Here is a 19,946-nt window from a genome sequence, read left to right as displayed (position 1 = left end):
TGATTTTTGCACTTAATAACCCTATCCAACTAATTTTTGGAGGTCGGGAATTTGATATATCAAATGTACACATCATGACCTTTCATTTGATATACAACAACCCTACCTTAAAAGAAAATTTATTTTTTGCACTCAATGACCCCATCCAACCAATTTTTTGGAGACGTCAATTTGAAATTTGAAATGTACGCTTTATGTTCTTTCATTTGATATGCAACAACCTTACCATCTGAGAAATTTGAATGTTTGCACTAAATGACCCCACCCGTCCCCCTGGGATGAAAAGGAGGTTTAAAATTTTCATTTTTAAGTAGAGTTTATTGAGACCTTCAATTTGATATATCAGATGACCCCATTTGACAAAGTGCAAATAATGATGCAATATCAACTATATAAATAGAAGTTATGAAACTTACAAAGTCAATGCAAAACTTGAAAATTTCAAATTGATTTTTTGGTGTTTTTTTCCATGGAATGTTTTTGGTATTTGGTCAAACATATAACTATGTCAACCTCTTCAATTTCTAAGACATTTTAAGTGGTAAACTCTTGATGATTCAGAAATACATGCCTCCGCTCGCAAAACTTCAAACTGCATTATCTCTAAAAGGACTATAGATATTTCAAATATGTTAAATGATAAACGATATACAGTTGAACAACAACATTATAGAAAAAGAATTGGGACAATTTCAAAGTTCATAAAGGTCACAATTTATCATCAAATATATGATGCAATACTAAACTTAAGAACCGGAAGTCGTAGAAACATGGGACTAGCACCATTCAACTCAGGACCACTTAACCTTTCAACTATCACAAGGTCAAGGTCATAGTATACTGTGAAGGTCAAGGTGAAATTTCATCATGACCTGACATTGACCTCAAATTGAAGGTCTCGAACTACTGATCATCTTTGCAGTTTATAGTAGGTTGATATCTGTTACCTTTAAAAAGATATTCACACAATACTATACTTTTAAGAATCATCCCGTTGTAACTTTTGAACAGACGGTCGGACATTTTTGGGCTTATTGTATAAAATGTAGAGCTTGTCGAGAAGAACATTTCATACGCTGTATGTATGCAGCAAAGTCTTATCGTTTTCCTAATATGTAAGCTTGAAATTGCAGCGTAATTTTTGTTTGCACTCGGTGACCTTTGACCTTGGGTGCATATTAAAGGTCATATGAATTTAAGATTATTGGTGAAGGTTACAAGTCTCTATGACTTCCGGTTCTCGAATATAAATTTTTGAAAATATATTTTTAATTTCTAAAGGGAAATAACTCCTTATAAGGGTTAATAACAAATAAATTGTTTATGTTTATAAACATTGCCATCTGTTCTAATACATGCTGTCATTTTCAATTAAATTCTATCTCTAATACTTTTTGAAAAAAATACAAATAAAAGAAATTGATTCAAGGGGATATAACTCTCAAAGTAGATGATGAAATCCTATGCAGCCTCATATGGTAATACATTATGATGAGATCTACCTTTTGTCCAAATAAAGTCGTGATATCTTTTAACACATTTTGGGGGGACCATGTTGAAAAAAATCAACAAAAGGGAGATAACTTCTTAAGGGGAAGGTGAAATCCTACAAAAGTTCATCTGGTAAAAGTTCATGTTGAGGTCTATTGATGGTTTAATTTTGGTATTGATAACTCCAATAGAAGCGGTAGGAGGGCGAGCCAAACAAATGCTGGAAGAAAAAAAAGAAAAAACTAGTATCTCAATTGTTTGTAAAACAATTGAAAGGTCTTTCCTGTAAAAGTGATGTTTTCGTATTGTAATTTGTACGACCTTTCGTTTGATATAAGACAGCATACCTTCTGAAACTTTTCGCTTTTTACACTTAATGACCTCATCCCCCCTACATTTTTGAGATCGGAATTATGATACATGGAACAGAGTAGATGAGCTTTCTTTTGATATGCGACAACACCATGTTCTAAAAAGTTTGATTTTTGCACTTAATAACCCTATCCAACTAATTTTTGGAGGTCGGGAATTTGATATATCAAATGTACACATCATGACCTTTCATTTGATATACAACAACCCTACCTTAAAAGAAAATTTATTTTTTGCACTCAATGACCCCATCCAACCAATTTTTTGGAGACGTCAATTTGAAATTTGAAATGTACGCTTTATGTTCTTTCATTTGATATGCAACAACCTTACCATCTGAGAAATTTGAATGTTTGCACTAAATGACCCCACCCGTCCCCCTGGGATGAAAAGGAGGTTTAAAATTTTCATTTTTAAGTAGAGTTTATTGAGACCTTCAATTTGATATATCAGATGACCCCATTTGACAAAGTGCAAATAATGATGCAATATCAACTATATAAATAGAAGTTATGAAACTTACAAAGTCAATGCAAAACTTGAAAATTTCAAATTGATTTTTTGGTGTTTTTTTCCATGGAATGTTTTTGGTATTTGGTCAAACATATAACTATGTCAACCTCTTCAATTTCTAAGACATTTTAAGTGGTAAACTCTTGATGATTCAGAAATACATGCCTCCGCTCGCAAAACTTCAAACTGCATTATCTCTAAAAGGACTATAGATATTTCAAATATGTTAAATGATAAACGATATACAGTTGAACAACAACATTCTAGAAAAAGAATTGGGACAATTTCAAAGTTCATAAAGGTCACAATTTATCATCAAATATATGATGCAATACTAAACTTAAGAACCGGAAGTCGTAGAAACATGGGACTAGCACCATTCAACTCAGGACCACTTAACCTTTCAACTATCACAAGGTCAAGGTCATAGTATACTGTGAAGGTCAAGGTGAAATTTCATCATGACCTGACATTGACCTCAAATTGAAGGTCTCGAACTACTGATCATCTTTGCAGTTTATAGTAGGTTGATATCTGTTACCTTTAAAAAGATATTCACACAATACTATACTTTTAAGAATCATCCCGTTGTAACTTTTGAACAGACGGTCGGACATTTTTGGGCTTATTGTATAAAATGTAGAGCTTGTCGAGAAGAACATTTCATACGCTGTATGTATGCAGCAAAGTCTTATCGTTTTCCTAATATGTAAGCTTGAAATTGCAGCGTAATTTTTGTTTGCACTCGGTGACCTTTGACCTTGGGTGCATATTAAAGGTCATATGAATTTAAGATTATTGGTGAAGGTTACAAGTCTCTATGACTTCCGGTTCTCGAATATAAATTTTTGAAAATATATTTTTAATTTCTAAAGGGAAATAACTCCTTATAAGGGTTAATAACAAATAAATTGTTTATGTTTATAAACATTGCCATCTGTTCTAATACATGCTGTCATTTTCAATTAAATTCTATCTCTAATACTTTTTGAAAAAAATGCAAATAAAAGAAATTGATTCAAGGGGATATAACTCTCAAAGTAGATGATGAAATCCTATGCAGCCTCATATGGTAATACATTATGATGAGATCTACCTTTTGTCCAAATAAAGTCGTGATATCTTTTAACACATTTTGGGGGGACCATGTTGAAAAAAATCAACAAAAGGGAGATAACTTCTTAAGGGGAAGGTGAAATCCTACAAAAGTTCATCTGGTAAAAGTTCATGTTGAGGTCTATTGATGGTTTAATTTTGGTATTGATAACTCCAATAGAAGCGGTAGGAGGGCGAGCCAAACAAATGCTGGAAGAAAAAAAAGAAAAAAAAACATTAGAAAAACAATAAGGTCTTTCCTCACGGAGAGGAAAGACCTTAAAAACTAGTATCTCAATTGTTTGTAAAACAATTGAAAGGTCTTTCCTGTAAAAGTGATGTTTTTGTAATGTACTTTGTATGACCTTTCGTTTGATATACGACAAGCATACCTTCTGAAACTTTTCGCTTTTTACACTTAATGACCTCATCCGCCGACATTTTTGAGATCGGAAGTATGATATATGTAACACAGGGTAGATGAGATTTAATTTGATATGCGACAACGCCATGTCCTAGAAAGTTTGATTTTTGCACTCAATAACCCCATCCAACTAATTTTTGGACGTCGGGAATTTGATATTTCAAATGTACACATCATGACCTTTCATTTGATATACAACAACCCTATCGTAAAAAAAAAATATTTTTTGCACTCAATGACCCCATCCAACTAATTTTTGGGGGACGTCAATTTAAAATTTGAAATGTACGCTTTATGTTCTTTCATTTGATATGCGACAACCTTACCATCTGAGAAATTTGAATGTTTGCACTAAATGACCCCACCCTTCCCCCTGGGATGAAAAAGAGGTCTAAAATTTTCATTTTTAAGCAGAGTTTATTGAGACCTTCAATTTGATATATCAGTTGACCCCATTTGGCAAAGTGTCAAAAATGATGCAATATCAACGATATAAATAGAAGTTATGAAACTTACAAAGTTAATGCAAAACATGAAAATTTAAAAATGATTTTTTTGGTGTTTTTTCCCATGGAATGTTTTTGGTATTTGGTCAAACATATAACTATGCCAACCTTTTCAATTTCTTAAACATTTTAAGTGGTAAACTGTTGTTGATTCAGAAATACATGCCGCTGCTCGCAATATTTCAAACTGCATTATCTCTAAAACGACAGCAGATATCTCAAATCTGTTAAATGGTAAATGATCTACAGTTAAAGGACAACATCATAGAAAAAGAATTGGGACAATTTCAATGTTCACCAAGGTCACAATTAATCATCAAATATATGATGCAATACCAAACTTGAGAACCGGAAGTCGTAGAGACATCGGACTATCACCATTCAACTCAAGACCACTTGACCTTTCAAATAGCACAAGGTAAAGGTCATATTATATTGTGAAGGTCAAGGTGAAATTTCATCATGACCTGACATTGACCTCAAATTGAAGGTCTTGAATTACTGATCATCTTTTCAGTTTATAGTAGGTTGATATCTGTTACCTTTAAAAAGATATACACAAAATACTATACTTTTAATAATCATCCCGTTGTAACTTTTGAACAGACGGTCGGACATTTTTGGGCTTATTATATAAAATGTAGAGTTCGTCGAGAGGAACATTTTATACGCTGTATGTAGGCAGCAAAGTCTTATCGTTTTCCTAATATGTAAGCTTGAAATTGCAGCGTAATTTTTTTTTGCACTCTGTGACCTTTGACCTTGGGTGCATATTGAAGGTCACATGAATTAAAGATTATTCGTGAAGGTCCCAAGTCTCTACGACTCCAGTTCTTGAAATAGATTTTTTCTAAAATTGTATACAGTTTTTCAAGGGGAATAACTCCTTATAAGGGTTAATAACAAAATAATTGTATATGTTCATTAACATTGCCATCTGTTCCTGTACATGTTGCCGTTTTCAAATCGATTCTATCTCTAACATTTTTTGAGAAATGAGCAAAGGAAAGAAATTGTTTCAAGGGGAAATAACTCTCAAAGGGGATGATGAAATTCTAAGCAGCCTCATATGGTAATACATCATGATGAGATGTACCTATTGTCCAAATAAGATCATGATATCTTTAAAAACAACGAGGGGGGGCCATGTTGAAAAAAATCAATAAAAGGGAGATAACTTCTAAAGGGGATGATGAAATCCTACACAGCCTCATCTGGTAATACTTCATAATGAGGTCAACCGATGGTCCATATTTGGTCTTGATAACTCCAATAGCAACGAGGGGAGGCCATGTCAAACAAATGCTGGATGAAAAAAAAAAAAAAAAAAAAAAAAAAAAAAAAACATGCGAAAAACAATAAGGTCTTTCCTCGCGGAGAGGAAAGACCTTAACAACTAGTATCTCAATTGTTTGTAAAACAATTGAAAGGTCTTTCCTGTAAAAGTGATGCTTTCATAATGTACTTTGTACGACCTTTCGTTTGATATACGACAAGCATACCTTCTGAAACTTTTTACTTTTATCACTTAATGACCTCATCCGCCTACATTTTTGAGATCGGAATTATTATATATGTAACATAGAGTAGATGCATGAGCTTTCATTTGATATGCGACAACGCCATATTCTAGAAAGTTTGATTTTTGCACTCAATAACCCTATCTTACTAATTTTTGAAGGTCAGGAATTTGCTATTTGAAATGTACACATCATGACCTTTCATTTGATATACAACAACCCTACCTTAAAAGAACATCTATTTTTTGCACTCAATGACCCCATCCAACTCATTTTTGGGAGACGTCAATTTGAAATTTGAAATGTTCGCTTTATGTTCTTTCATTTGATATGCGACAACCTTACCATCTGAGAAATTTGAATGTTTGCACTAAATGACCCCACCCGTCTCCCTTGGATGAAAAGGGGGTTTCAAATTTTCATTTTTAAGTAGAGTTTATTAAGACCTTCAATTTGATATATCAGATGACCCCATTTGACAAAGTGCAAATAATGATGCAATATCAACTATATAAATAGAAATTATGAAACTTACAAAGTCAATGCAAAACATGAAAATTTCAAATTGAATTTTTTAGTGTTTTTTTAAATGGAATGTTTTTGGTATTTGGTCAAACATATAACTATGTCAACCTCTTCAATTTCTTAAACATTTTAAGTGGTAAGCTCTTGATGATTCAGAAATACATGCCTCCGCTCGCAAAACTTAAAACTGCATTATCTCTAAAACGACAATAGATATCTCAAATCTGTTAAATGATAAATGATCTACAGTTAAAGGACAACATTATAGAAAAAGAATTAAGACAATTTTAAAGTTCACTAAGGTCACAATTAATCATCAAATATATGATGCAATACAAAACTTGAGAACCGGAAGTCGTAAAGACATGGGACTATCACTATTCAACTCAGGACCACTTGACCTTTTAAATATCACAAGGTCAAGGTCATAGTATAATGTGAAGGTCAAGGTGAAATTTCATCATGACCTGACATTGACCTCAAATTGAAGGTCTTGAACTACTGATCATCTTTTAAGTTTATAGTAGGTTGATATCTGCTACCTTTAAAAAGATATACACAAAATACTATACTTTAAATAATCATCCCGTTGTAACTTTTGAACAGACGGTCGGACATTTTTGGGCTTATTATATAAATTGTAGAGTTCGTCGAGAGGAACATTTTATACGCTGTATGTAGGCAGCAAAGTCTTATCGTTTTCCTAATATGTAAGCTTGAAATTGCAGCGTAATTTTTTTTTGCACTCTGTGACCTTTGACCTTGGGTGCATATTGAAGGTCACATGAATTAAAGATTATTGGTGAAGGTCCCAAGTCTCTACGACTTCCAGTTCTTGCAATAGATTTTTTCTAAAATTGTATACAATTTTTCAAGGGGAATAACTCCTTATAAGGGTTAATAACAAAATGATTGTATATGTTCATTAACATTGCCATCTGTTCCTGTACATGTTGCCGTTTTCAAATCGATTCTATCTCTAACATTTTTTGAGAAATGAGCAAAGGAAAGAAATTGTTTCAAGGGGAAATAACTCTCAAAGGGGATGATGAAATTCTATGCAGCCTCATATGGTAATACATCATGATGAGATGTACCTATTGTCCAAATAAGATCATGATATCTTTAAAAACAACGAGGGGGGGTCATGTTGAAAAAAATCAATAAAAGGGAGATAACTTCTAAAGGGGATGATGAAATCCTACACAGCCTCATCTGGTAATACTTCATAATGAGGTCTACCGATGGTCCATATTTGGTTTTGATAACTCCAATAGAAACGAGGGGAGGCCATGTCAAACAAATGCTGGATGAAAAAAAAAAAAAAAAAAAAAAAAAAACTAGTATCTCAATTGTTTGTAAAACAATTGAAAGGTCTTTCCTGTAAAAGTGATGTTTTCGTATTCTACTTTGTACGACCTTTCGTTTGATATACCACAAGCATACCTTCTGAAGCTTTTCGCTTTTTACACTTAATGACCTCATCCGCCTACATTTGTGAGATCGGAATTATGATATATGGAACAGAGTAGATGAGCTTTCATTTGATATGCGACAACACCATATTCTATAAAGTTTGATTTTCGCACTTAATTACCCTATCCAACTAATTTATGGAGGTCGGGAATTTGATATTTCAAATGTACACATCTGATATACAACAACCCTACCTTAAAAGAACATTTATTTTTTGCACTCAATGACCCCATCCAACCCATTTTTGGGAGACGTCAATTTGAAATTTGAAATGTACGCTTTATGTTCTTTCATTTGATATGCGACAACCTTACCATCTGAGAAATTTGAATGTTTGCACTAAATGACCCCACCCGTCCCCCTGGGATGAAAAGGAGGTTTAAAATTTTCATTTTTAAGTAGAGTTTATTAAGACCTTCAATTTGATATATCAGATGACCCCATTTGACAAAGTGCAAATAATGATGCAATATCAACGATATAAATAGAAGTTATGAAACTGACATAGTCAATGCAAAACTTGAAAATTTCAAATTGATTTTTTGGTGTTTTTTTCCATGGAATGTTTCTGGTATTTGGTCAAACATATAACTATGTCAACCTTTTCAATTTCTAAAACATTTTAAGTGGTAAGCTCTTGATGATTCAGAAATACATGCCTCCGCTCGCAAAACTTCAAACTGCATTATCTCTAAAAAGACAATAGATATCTCAAATCTGTTAAATGATAAATGATCTACAGTTGAAGGACAACATTATAGAAAAAGAATTGGGACAATTTCAAAGTTCATCAAGGTCACAATTAATCATCAAATATATGATGCAATACCAAACTTGAGAACCGGAAGTCGTAGAGACATCGGACTATCACCATTCAACTCAGGACCACTTGACTTTTCAAATATCACAAGGTCAAGGTCATAGTATACTGTGAAGGTCAAGGTGAAATTTCAACATGACCTGACATTGACCTCAAATTGAAGGTCTTGAATTACTGATCATCTTTTCAGTTTATAGTAGGTTGATATCTGTTACCTTTAAAAAGATATACACAAAATACTATACTTTTAATAATCATCCCGTTGTAACTTTTGAACAGACGGTCGGACATTTTTGGGCTTATTATATAAAATGTAGAGTTCGTCGAGAGGAACATTTTATACGCTGTATGTAGGCAGCAAAGTCTTATCGTTTTCCTAATATCTAAGCTTGAAATTGCAGCGTAATTTTTTTTTGCACTCTGTGACCTTTGACCTTGGGTGCATATTGAAGGTCACATGAATTAAAGATTATTGGTGAAGGTCCCAAGTCTCTACGACTTCCAGTTCTTGAAATAGATTTTTTCTAAAATTGTATACAATTTTTCAAGGGGAATAACTCCTTATAAGGGTTAATAACAAAATGATTGTATATGTTCATTAATATTGCCATCTGTTCCTGTACATGTTGCCGTTTTCAAATCGATTCTATCTGTAACATTTTTTGAGAAATGAGCAAAGGAAAGAAATTGTTTCAAGGGGACATAACTCTCATAAGGGATGATGCAATCCTTAGCAGCCTCATATGGTAACACATCATGATAAGATCTAGCTATTGTCCAAATAAGGTCATGATATCTTTTAAAACATTTAAGGGGGGCCATGTTGAAAAAAGTCAATAAAAGGGAGATAACTTCTAAAGGGGATGATGAAATCCTACAAAAGTTCATCTTGTAAAAGTTCATGATGAGGTCTATCGATGGTCCATATTTGGTCTTGATAACTTCAACAGAAAGGGGAGGAGGCCTTGTCAAACAAATGTTGGAAGAAAAAAAAGAAAAAGAAAAAAAAACACTAGTATCTCAATTGTTTGTAAAACAATTGAAAGGTCTTTCCTGTAAAAGTGATGTTTTCGTAATGTACCTTGTACGACCTTTCGTTTGACATACGACAAGCATACCTTCTGAAACTTTCCACTTTTAACACTTAATGACCTCATCCGCCTACATCTGTTTCATTTGATATTTCAAATGTACACATCATGACCTTTCATTTGATATACAACAACCCTACCTTAAAAGAACATTTATTTTTTTGCACTCAATGACCCCATCCAACCCATTTTTGGGAGACGTCAATTTGAAATTTGAAATGTGCGCTTTATGTTCTTTCATTTGATATGCGACAACCTTACCATCTGAGAAATTTGAATGTGTGCACTAAATGACCCCACCCGTCCGTCTGGGATGAAAAGGGGGTTTAAAATTTTCATTTTTAAGTAGAGTTTATTGAGACCATCAATTTGATATATCAGATGACCCCATTTGACAAAGTGCAAATAATGATGCAATATCAACTATATAAATAGAAGTTATGAAACTTACAAAGTCAATGCAAAACTTGAAAATTTCAAATTAATTTTTTGGTGTTTTTTTCCATGGAATGTTTTTGGTATTTGGTCAAACATATAACTATGTCAACCTCTTCAATTTCTAAAACATTTTAAGTGGTAATCTCTTGATGATTCAGAAATACATGCCTCCGCTCGCATAACTTCAAACTGCATTATATCTAAAACGACAATAGATATCTCAAATCTGTTAAATGATAAATGATCTACAGTTGAAGGACAACATTATAGAAAAAGAATTGGGACAATTTCAAAGTTCACCAAGGTCACAATTAATCATCAAATATATGATGCAATACCAAACTTGAGAACCGGAAGTCGTAGAGACATGGGACTACCACCATTCAACTCAAGACCACTTGACCTTTCAAATATCACAAGGTCAAGGTCATAGTATAATGTGAAGGTCAAGGTGAAATTTCATCATGACCTGACATTGACCTCAAATTGAAGGTCTTGAACTAGTGATCATCTTTGCAGTTTATAGTAGGTTGATATCTGTTACCTTTAAAAAGATATACACACAATACTATACTTTTAAGAATCATCCCGTTGTAACTTTTAAACAGACAGTCGGACACTTTTGACCTCAGTGTATAAAATGTAGAGCTCGTCCAGAGGAACATTTTATACGCTGTAAGAATGCAGCTAAGTCTTATCGTTTTCTTAATATGCAAGCTTGAAATTGCAGCGTAATTTTTTTTTGCACTCGGTGACCTTTGACCTTGGGTGCAAATTAAAGGTCACATGAATTAAAGATTATTGGTGTAGGTCCTAAGTCTTTACAACTTCCGGTTCTTGAGATACAATTTTTCAAAAATTGTGTATATTTTTTCAAGGGAAATAACTCCTTATAAGGGTTAACAACAAAATGATTGTATATGTTTATTATCATTGCCATCTGGTCTTGTACATGTTGCCGTTTTCAAATCGATTCTATCTTGAATACTTTTTGAGAAAAATGTAAAAGAAAGAAATTGCTTCAAGGGGACGTAACTCTCATAGGGAATGATGAAATCCTTAGCAGCCTCATATGGTAACACATCATGATGAGATCTGACTTTTGTCCAAATAAGGTCATGATATCTTTTAAAACATTTAAGGGGGGCCATGTTGAAAAAAATCAATAAAAGGGAGATAACTTCTAAAGGGGATGATGAAATCCTACAAAAGTTCATCTTGTAAAAGTTCATGATGAGGTCTATCGATGGTCCATATTTGGTCTTGATAACTTCAACAGAAAGGGGAGGAGGCCTTGTCAAACAAATGTTGGAAGAAAAAAAAGAAAAAAAAGAAAAAGAAAAAAAAACATTAGAAAAACAATAAGGTCTTTCCTCACGTAGGGGAAAGACCTTAAAAACATGCGAAAAACAATAAGGTCTTTCCTCACGGAGAGGAAAGACCTTAATAAGGTCTTTCCTCACGTAGGGGAAAGACCTTAACTAGTATCTCAATTGTTTGTAAAACAATTGAAAGGTCTTTCCTGTAAAAGTGATGTTTTTGTTATGTTCTTTGTACGACCTTTCGTTTGATATACGACAAGCATACCTTCTGAAACTTTTCGCTTTTTACACTTAATGACCTCATCCGCCTACATTTTTGAGATCGGAAGTATGATATATGTAACACATGGTAGATGAGCTTTCATTTGATATGCGACAACGCCATGTTCTAAAAAGTTTAAATTTTGCACTTAATAACCCCATCCAACCAATTTTTGGAGGTTGGGAATTTGATATTTCAAATGTACACATCATGACCTTTCATTTGATATACAACAATCATATTTTAAAAGAAATTAATTTTTTTGCACTCAATGACCCCATCCAACCAATTTTTGGGGGACGTCAATTTGGAATTTGAAATGTACGCTTTATGTTCTTTCATTTGATATGCGACAACCTTACCATCTGAGAAATTTGAATTTTTGCACTAAATGACCCCACCCTTCCACCTGGGATGAAAAAGAGGTTTAAAATTTTCATTTTTAAGTAGAGTTTATTGAGACCTTCAATTTGATATATCAGATGACCCCATTTGACAAAGTGCAAAAAATTATGCAATATCAACTATATAAATAGAAGTTATGAAACTCACAAAGTCAATGCAAAACATGAAAATTTCAAATTTATTTTTGGGTGTTTTTTTTTCATGGAATGTTTTTGGTATTTGGTTAAACATATAACTATGTTAATCTCTTCAATTTCTTAAACATTTTAAGTGGTTAGCTGTTGTTGTTTCAGAAATACTTGCCGCCGCTCGAAAAATTTCAAACTGCATTATCTCTAAAACGACAATAGATATCTCAAATCTGTTAAATGGTAAATGATCTGCAGTTAAAGGACAACACTATAGAAAAAGAAATGGGACAATTTCAATGTTCACCAAGGTTACAATTAATCATCAAATATATGATGCAATACCAACTTAAGAACCGGAAGCCGTGGAGACATGGGACTACCACCATTCAACTCAGGACCACTTGACCTTTCAAATATCACAAGGTCAAGGTCATAGTATACTGTGAAGGTCAAGGTGAAATTTCATCATGACCTGACATTGACCTCAAATTGAAGGTCTTGAAATACTGATCATCTTTGCAGTTGATAGTAGGTTGATATATGTTACCTTTTAAAAGATATACACAAAATACTACACTTTTAAGAATCATCCCGTTGTAACTTTTGAACAGACGGTCGGACATTATTGGGCTTATTGTATAAAATGTAGAGCTCGTCGAGAGGAACAATTTACATGCTATATGTATGCAGCAAAGTCTTATCGTTTTACTAATATGTAAGCTTGAAATTGCAGCGTAATTTTTTTTTGCACTCAGTGACCTTTGATCTTGATTGTATATTAAAGGTCACATGAATTAAAGATTATTTGTGAAGGTCCCCAGTCTCTACGACTTCTGGTTCTCGAAATACAGTTTTTCTAAAATTATGTACATTTTTTCAAGTGGAATTACTCCTTATAAGGGTTAATAACAAAACGAGTGTACATGTTTATTAGCATTGCCATCCTGGTGAGGTCTAGCTATGGTCTATATTTGGTCCTAATAACTTCAACAGAAACAAGAGGCGGGCATGTCAAAAAAATGTTGGAAGAAAAAAAGGAAAAAAAAGAAAAAAAAACATTAGACTAGTATCTCAATTGTTTGTAAAACAATTGAAAGGTCTTTCCTGTAAAAGTGATGTTTTCGTCATGTTCTTTGTACAACCTTTCGTTTGATATACGACAAGCATACCTTCTGAAACTTTTCAATTTTTACACTGAATGACCTCATCTGCCTATATTTTGAGATCGGAAGTATGATATATGTAACATAGAGTAGATAAGCTTTAATTTGATATGTGACAACGCCATATTCTAGAAAGTTTGATTTTTGCACTTAATAACCCTATCCAACTTATTTTTGGAGTTCGAGAATTTGATATTTCAAATGTACACATCATGACTTTTCATTTGATATACAACAACCCTATCTTAAAAGAAAATTTGTTTTTTGCACTTAATAACCCCATCCAACCCATTTTTGTGAGATGTCAATTTTAAATTTGAAATGTACGCTTTATGTTCTTTCATTTGATATGCGACAACCTTACCATCTGAGAAATTTGAATGTTTGCACTAAATGATCCCACCCGTCCCTCTGGGATAACAAGGGGGTTTAAAACTTTCATTGTTAAGTAGAGTTTATTCAGACCTTTAATTTGATATATCTAATGATCCCTTTTGACAAAGTGCAAATAATGATGCAATATCAACTATATAAATAGAAGTTATGAAACTTACAAAGTCAATGCAAAACATGAAATTTTCAAATTGAATATTTGGTGTTTTTTTCCATGGAAAGTTTTTGGTATTTGGTCAAGCACATAGCTATGTTAACTTCTTCAATTTTTATAACATTTTAAGTGGTAAGCTCTTGTTGATTTAGAAATACATGCCTCCGCTCGCAAAACTTTAAACTGTATTATCTCTTAAACGACAATAGATATCTCAAATCTGTTAAATGATAAATGATCTGCAGTTGATGGACAACATTATGAAAAAAGAATTGGGACAATTTCAAAGTTCACTAAGGTCACAATTAATCATCAAATGTGTGATGCAATACCAAACTCAAGAACCGGAAGTCGTAGAGACTTGGGACTACCACCATTCAACTCAAGACTACTTGACCTTTCAAATATCACAAGGTCAAGGTCATAGTATACTGTGAAGGTCAAGGTGAAATTTCATCTTGACCTGACATTGACCTCAAATTGAAGGTCTTGAATTACTGATCATCTTTGCTGTTTATAGTAGGTTGATATCTGTTACCTTTAAAAAGATATACACAAAATACTATACTTTTAAGAATCATCCCGTTGTAACTTTTGAACAGACAGTCGGACATTTTTGGACGTATTATATAAAATGTAGAGCTCATCGAGAGGAACATTTTATACGCTGTATGTATGTAGCAAAGTCTTATCGTTTTCTTAATATGTACGCTTGAAATTGCAGCGTAATTTTTTTTTGCACTCAGTGACCTTTGACCTTGGGTGCATATTAAAGGTCACATGAATTAAATATTATTGGTGAAGGTCCCAAGTCTCTACGACTTCCGGTTCTGGAATTATTTTTTTTTTAATTGTTTACAATTTTTGAAGGGAAATAACTCCTTATAAGGGTTAATAACAAAATGATTGTATATGTTCATTAACATTGTCATCTGTTCCTGTACATGTTACTGTTTTCAAATCGATTCTATCTCTAATACTTTTTGAGAAAAATGCAAATGAAAGAAATTGTTTCAAGGGGATTAAACTCTCATAGGGGACGATGAAATCCTTTTCAGCCTCACATGATTATACATCATGATGAGGTCTACATTTTGTTTAATTAAGGTCATGATATCTTATAAACCAACGAGGGAGGGCCATGTTGAAAATAATCAATAAAAGGGAGATAACTCCGAAAGGGGATGATGAATTCCTTAACAGGGTCATTTGGTAATACATCTTGGTGAGGTCTAGCTATGGTCTATATTTGGTCTTAAGAACTTCAACAGAAACAAGAGGCGGGCATGTCAAAAAAATGTTGGAAGAAAAAAAAGAAAAAAAAGAAAAAGAAAAAAAAACATTAGAAAAACAATAAGGTCTTTCCTCACGTAGGGGAAAGACCTTAAAAAACAATAAGGTCTTTCCTCACGTAGGGGAAAGACCTTAAAAAGAAAAAAAACATTAGAAAAACAATAAGGTCTTTCCTCACGTAGGGGAAAGACCTTAAAAATAAAAGTACGGATGAATAATGCATACCGGTACTCTTAAAGTAAATCCAATTTATATCGATCAATAATCTAAAAATACCTCATTTCCAATACTAAATCAACAACCACATGCAAACATATTACCTTAATGTAGGATAGATTTAAAAAAAAACCTTAAACTTGTTAAAGAATATTTTCGTTGATAGAGGGAATTAATGAACCAAATCGGATGTCGAAGACTTAGATAAACGGATGACATCGTGATTATGGTACTGGCTGCACAAATTAGTGACCAATGTGGTGTTATACGTATAACCGCATTCCTGTACTGTTTCTTCCGACTACGTGGTCATAGAGTGTATTTTAATTTTTCTTAAGAGAATGGACCATTAGCAACTATCTGAAAACGATTTACATTTAGAATTGATCGGGTGATAATCATGACGCATTAACAAATAATGAAAATAAAACACATTAAGTGACAAATAATCGTCTAATTAGTATTTAGTACTATAGGGTTATTACATGAATATTCCCCAATATTCATGTATTAACCGTTTTATTGTATAGCAATATAATATTTGAATGTAAACATTGGTTTCAACTAAGAATTTGTAGTTGATTACGTCATGAATTTTGAGGGTTTATTGCACTAGTGCAATATTAGAATTGTGCACTTTTTGCACTGAAACCAAAACAAGCTTACTGCATATTTTTTAGGAATGTATATACAGCAAAAATTTTGGATAGCACTTCAAAATTTATTATTAAAATGTGGTTTTAGCCTTAAATATATAGAGGCAAAAAATATTATTTTTGAAATTGGGGAATCGTGTTGATTTTAAAATTTTATATTTATAGCTGTAAAAATGCAGGAGAAAAACCTTCTGTGAAAGGTAGTATTGCATATTTGAAATACTGTATAAGAATAGAACAACATACAATGAATTTCTTATCGCCTACACAACAAGAATATATAGATAAAAAATGGTTGCCATTACAATCTGTCCTTGGTGATTGAAATATTTCACAACTAGTACCAAAAATATAGTTATATTTTGTTTTATGTCTTGCTAATTAGAGTTGAAGTAATATGATAGTATCTTTAAAACCATATTTAAAACTGTACATGTGTGTAATCCTGCTTGACTGTTTTCTGTCTTTATGTCAAAAATAAAACAATTACAAAAATATATTAGAATTTATTGCACGCTAACTTTTTGTTACTTTCTGTGGGAAGTATTATATTGCTATGCAATAATATAGGGTTATTGCATGAATATTGGAGAATATTGTACCGAGTAGAATTTCATATTGCACGAGCTTGCGAGTGAAATATATGTTCTACGACGGACAAAATTCCTCAATATTCATGCAAAAACCCGTTTATTATATAGCAATATAATATTTGAAAGTAAAATTGGTTTTAAACTAAGATTTAAACGTTCATGACGTCATGAATTTTGAAGATTTATTGCACTAGTGCCATATTAAAATTTATTGCACGCTAACCTTTCGTTACGTTCTGTGGGAAATATTATATTGCTATACAATAAATATTTTATTAGATTATTACCATATTGTATGTAGTTAAAATACATGTAACGATACTTTAGGTATTCGATTTTGAAAGAAACGTTCTTATAGAATACGTATTTGAAAATCTTGATTAACACGTTTTGACTACAATTAATTCCTTATGTGCAGGTCTTCATAGTGGTCCAGTAGTTTCAGGAGTTGTCGGACTTACTATGCCACGATATTGTCTGTTTGGTGACACCGTTAATACAGCTTCTAGAATGGAATCAAACGGGGAAGGTATTTCATATGATATAAATGATATGTGTCTGTATCTGGCTCTGTTAATTCTTACTATAAACAGTGTGTATTTTTGTTTAACATGGCTATGTCATTCCAAATGTTTTTTTTATTGAAGTACATTTTTCAAACATTTACTTGATCAAATATGTGAAATCTCTTAAAAAAACTTACCATTTAAAATTTTGGGAAATTTCATAGAAATATGGATCCTTAAGGTCTCAAGAAAAGTAAATAAGATGAAAAGGTAAAGTTTTCTCCACTTTTAAAATTTCCATTTTTATTTTTTAAACAATGTTTTCTTTGGTTTTGTACAAGTTTGTTGTAAAGTAGGACTGGTGGTAAGTTTTGATAAAAATAAGTAAGAAACAAAACCAGAAAATAGAAACAAACGCGAAAACATTCTTCTTTTCATTAACATTACTTCAAAAAAGTACCTATAGCTACTAATATACGCACAAACTTAACCCGTTTGAAATAAGGGGCAATATTTTTCGTCTTATTTTTTAGCTTTGAAAATTCATATGAGTAGTGCAACAGCTAATATGTTGAAGGAAACAGGATTATTTGAACTCCAGAAAAGAGGCGATCTAACGATAAAGGTAAAATGAAATGATTTTCTGTATAAACATTCATAAATATAACCAAAACCAAGAAGCGAACAAGGTATCGCATAAGACTTTGTCCGTATGAATATGTATGATACCGTATAGCGGGTTATTTTCGCGGGGTGTTAAATTTCGCTTATTTTCGCTTATCTTTGCGGGAAAACAAAATCGACAAATCAAATTCTTCCAATTTAAAAGTGTACATGCAAAGGTATTGACAAAAATTATGAATCCGCCAAAATATTTCGTATACCTTATTCAATGAAAATCGCGAATTTTTACACCCGCGAAAATAACCCGTTATACCTAATAAGAGGTGGAAGCTATCACAAGGATATTCAAACTCATAAATCTAGTATAAACTAGCAACGGCATTGTCAAAATAACAAAAAAGAAAAAGAAAAAAAAAAGCGAAAAGTAAAACAACAGTCCAGAAAATACCACAAGCGACACTAAAGGTATGGGTGATCTCAATTCCTCTGGAAGGGTAAGCAGCTATTCACTTGTCTATGGTCATTTTTCAAAATTAACAGCCCTACAAAACGGATTTCCTGCAAACAAAATGTTGTACAATATATATTATTGTATAGCAATATAATATTTCCCACAGAAAGTAACCAAAAGTTAGCGTGCAATAAATTCCAATGTTGCACTAGTGCAATAAATCTTCAAAATTCATGACGTCATCAACGACAAAATCTTAGTTTACACCATTTTTTACTTTCAAATATTATATTGCTATACAATAAAAGGGTTATTGCATGAATATTGTGAAATATTGTCCCTCGTAGAACATATATTGCACTCGCAAGCTCGTGCAATATAAAATTCTACTCGGAACAATATTCCCCAATATTCATGCAATAACCCTATATTATTGGAATTGGAGATAAAGGATACTACAGATACAGTTAAGTCGGCTTCATATCTTGACTTACATCTAGAAATTGACAATGAGGGTCGGTTGAAGACAAAACTTTACGACAAAAGAGATGATTTCAGCTTTCCAATTGTGAACTTTCCATTTCTAAGTAGCAACATTCCAGCAGCACCTGCATACGGGGTATATATCTCCCAATTGATACGATATTCCCGTGCTTGCATTTCCTATCATGATTTTCTTGATAGAGGGTTACTGCTAACAAGGAAGCTATTAAACCAATAGTTCCAAATGGTGAAGTTGAAATCATCCCTTCGTAAATTTTACGGACGCCATCACGAGTTGGTTGACCGTTATGGAATAACCGTTTCACAAATGATATCGGATATGTTCCTTACGTCGTAACTACAATCCCCTTCCCTTTCATGAATTTGACCTACCGAATTAGACTATTTACCGGATTTGTAATCACATAAGCAACACGACGGGTGCCGCATGTGGAGCAGGATCTGCTTACCCTTCCGGAGCACCTGAGATCACCCCTAGTTTTTGGTGGGGTTCGTGTTGTTTATTCTTTAGTTTTCTATGTTGTGTCATGTGTACTATTGTTTTTCTGTTTGTCTTTTTCATTTTTAACCATGGCGTTGTCAGTTTGTTTTAGATTTACGAGTTTGACTGTCCCTTTGGTATCTTTCGTCCCTCTTTTATCATATAAACTTATTAACTGTACGCAATTTTTTGTAAGTGTGAATCAGATTTTGTTTAACGCCGTTGAAAAATTGGGTATATTAGAAAAAAATGCATTTTTTAATTTTGTTTCATTAAAAGACCAAATATTGTATGTATTATATATAAAACTCATCATAGCTACCAGGAATGAAATTACTCGCGTTTCGTCTTCAAAAGACTGCAGTGACGCTCGAATCGAAAAAAAGATACAAATAAAGAACGACGTTGAATGGCATTGAGGACCAACAATTACAAAAAGTTTTGCCAAATACAGCAATGATAAAATTGAGAATGGAAATGGGGAATGTGTCAAAGAGACAACAACCCGACCAAATAAAAAA

General features: G+C 32.8%; 1 protein-coding gene across 1 annotated transcript in view; it reads left to right on the top strand.

Annotated features, from left to right (window-relative positions):
• LOC134685346 (atrial natriuretic peptide receptor 1-like) overlaps window positions 1-19,946 on the top strand; it is a 61,614-nt gene that overhangs the window by 38,318 nt on the left and 3,350 nt on the right. Inside the window, exons 22-23 of the mRNA XM_063545036.1 lie at window positions 17,278-17,388; window positions 17,899-17,990. Of these exons, the coding sequence (XP_063401106.1) occupies window positions 17,278-17,388; window positions 17,899-17,990 (203 nt within the window). The remainder of the gene's footprint in view (window positions 1-17,277; window positions 17,389-17,898; window positions 17,991-19,946) is intronic.

Source organism: Mytilus trossulus, chromosome 9 (assembly GCF_036588685.1).
Source record: "Mytilus trossulus isolate FHL-02 chromosome 9, PNRI_Mtr1.1.1.hap1, whole genome shotgun sequence".
NCBI classification, from domain to species: Eukaryota; Metazoa; Mollusca; class Bivalvia; order Mytilida; family Mytilidae; genus Mytilus; species Mytilus trossulus.
Note: the sequence above shows the minus strand (reverse complement) of the source record. Positions and strands in the feature narration are given on the sequence as shown.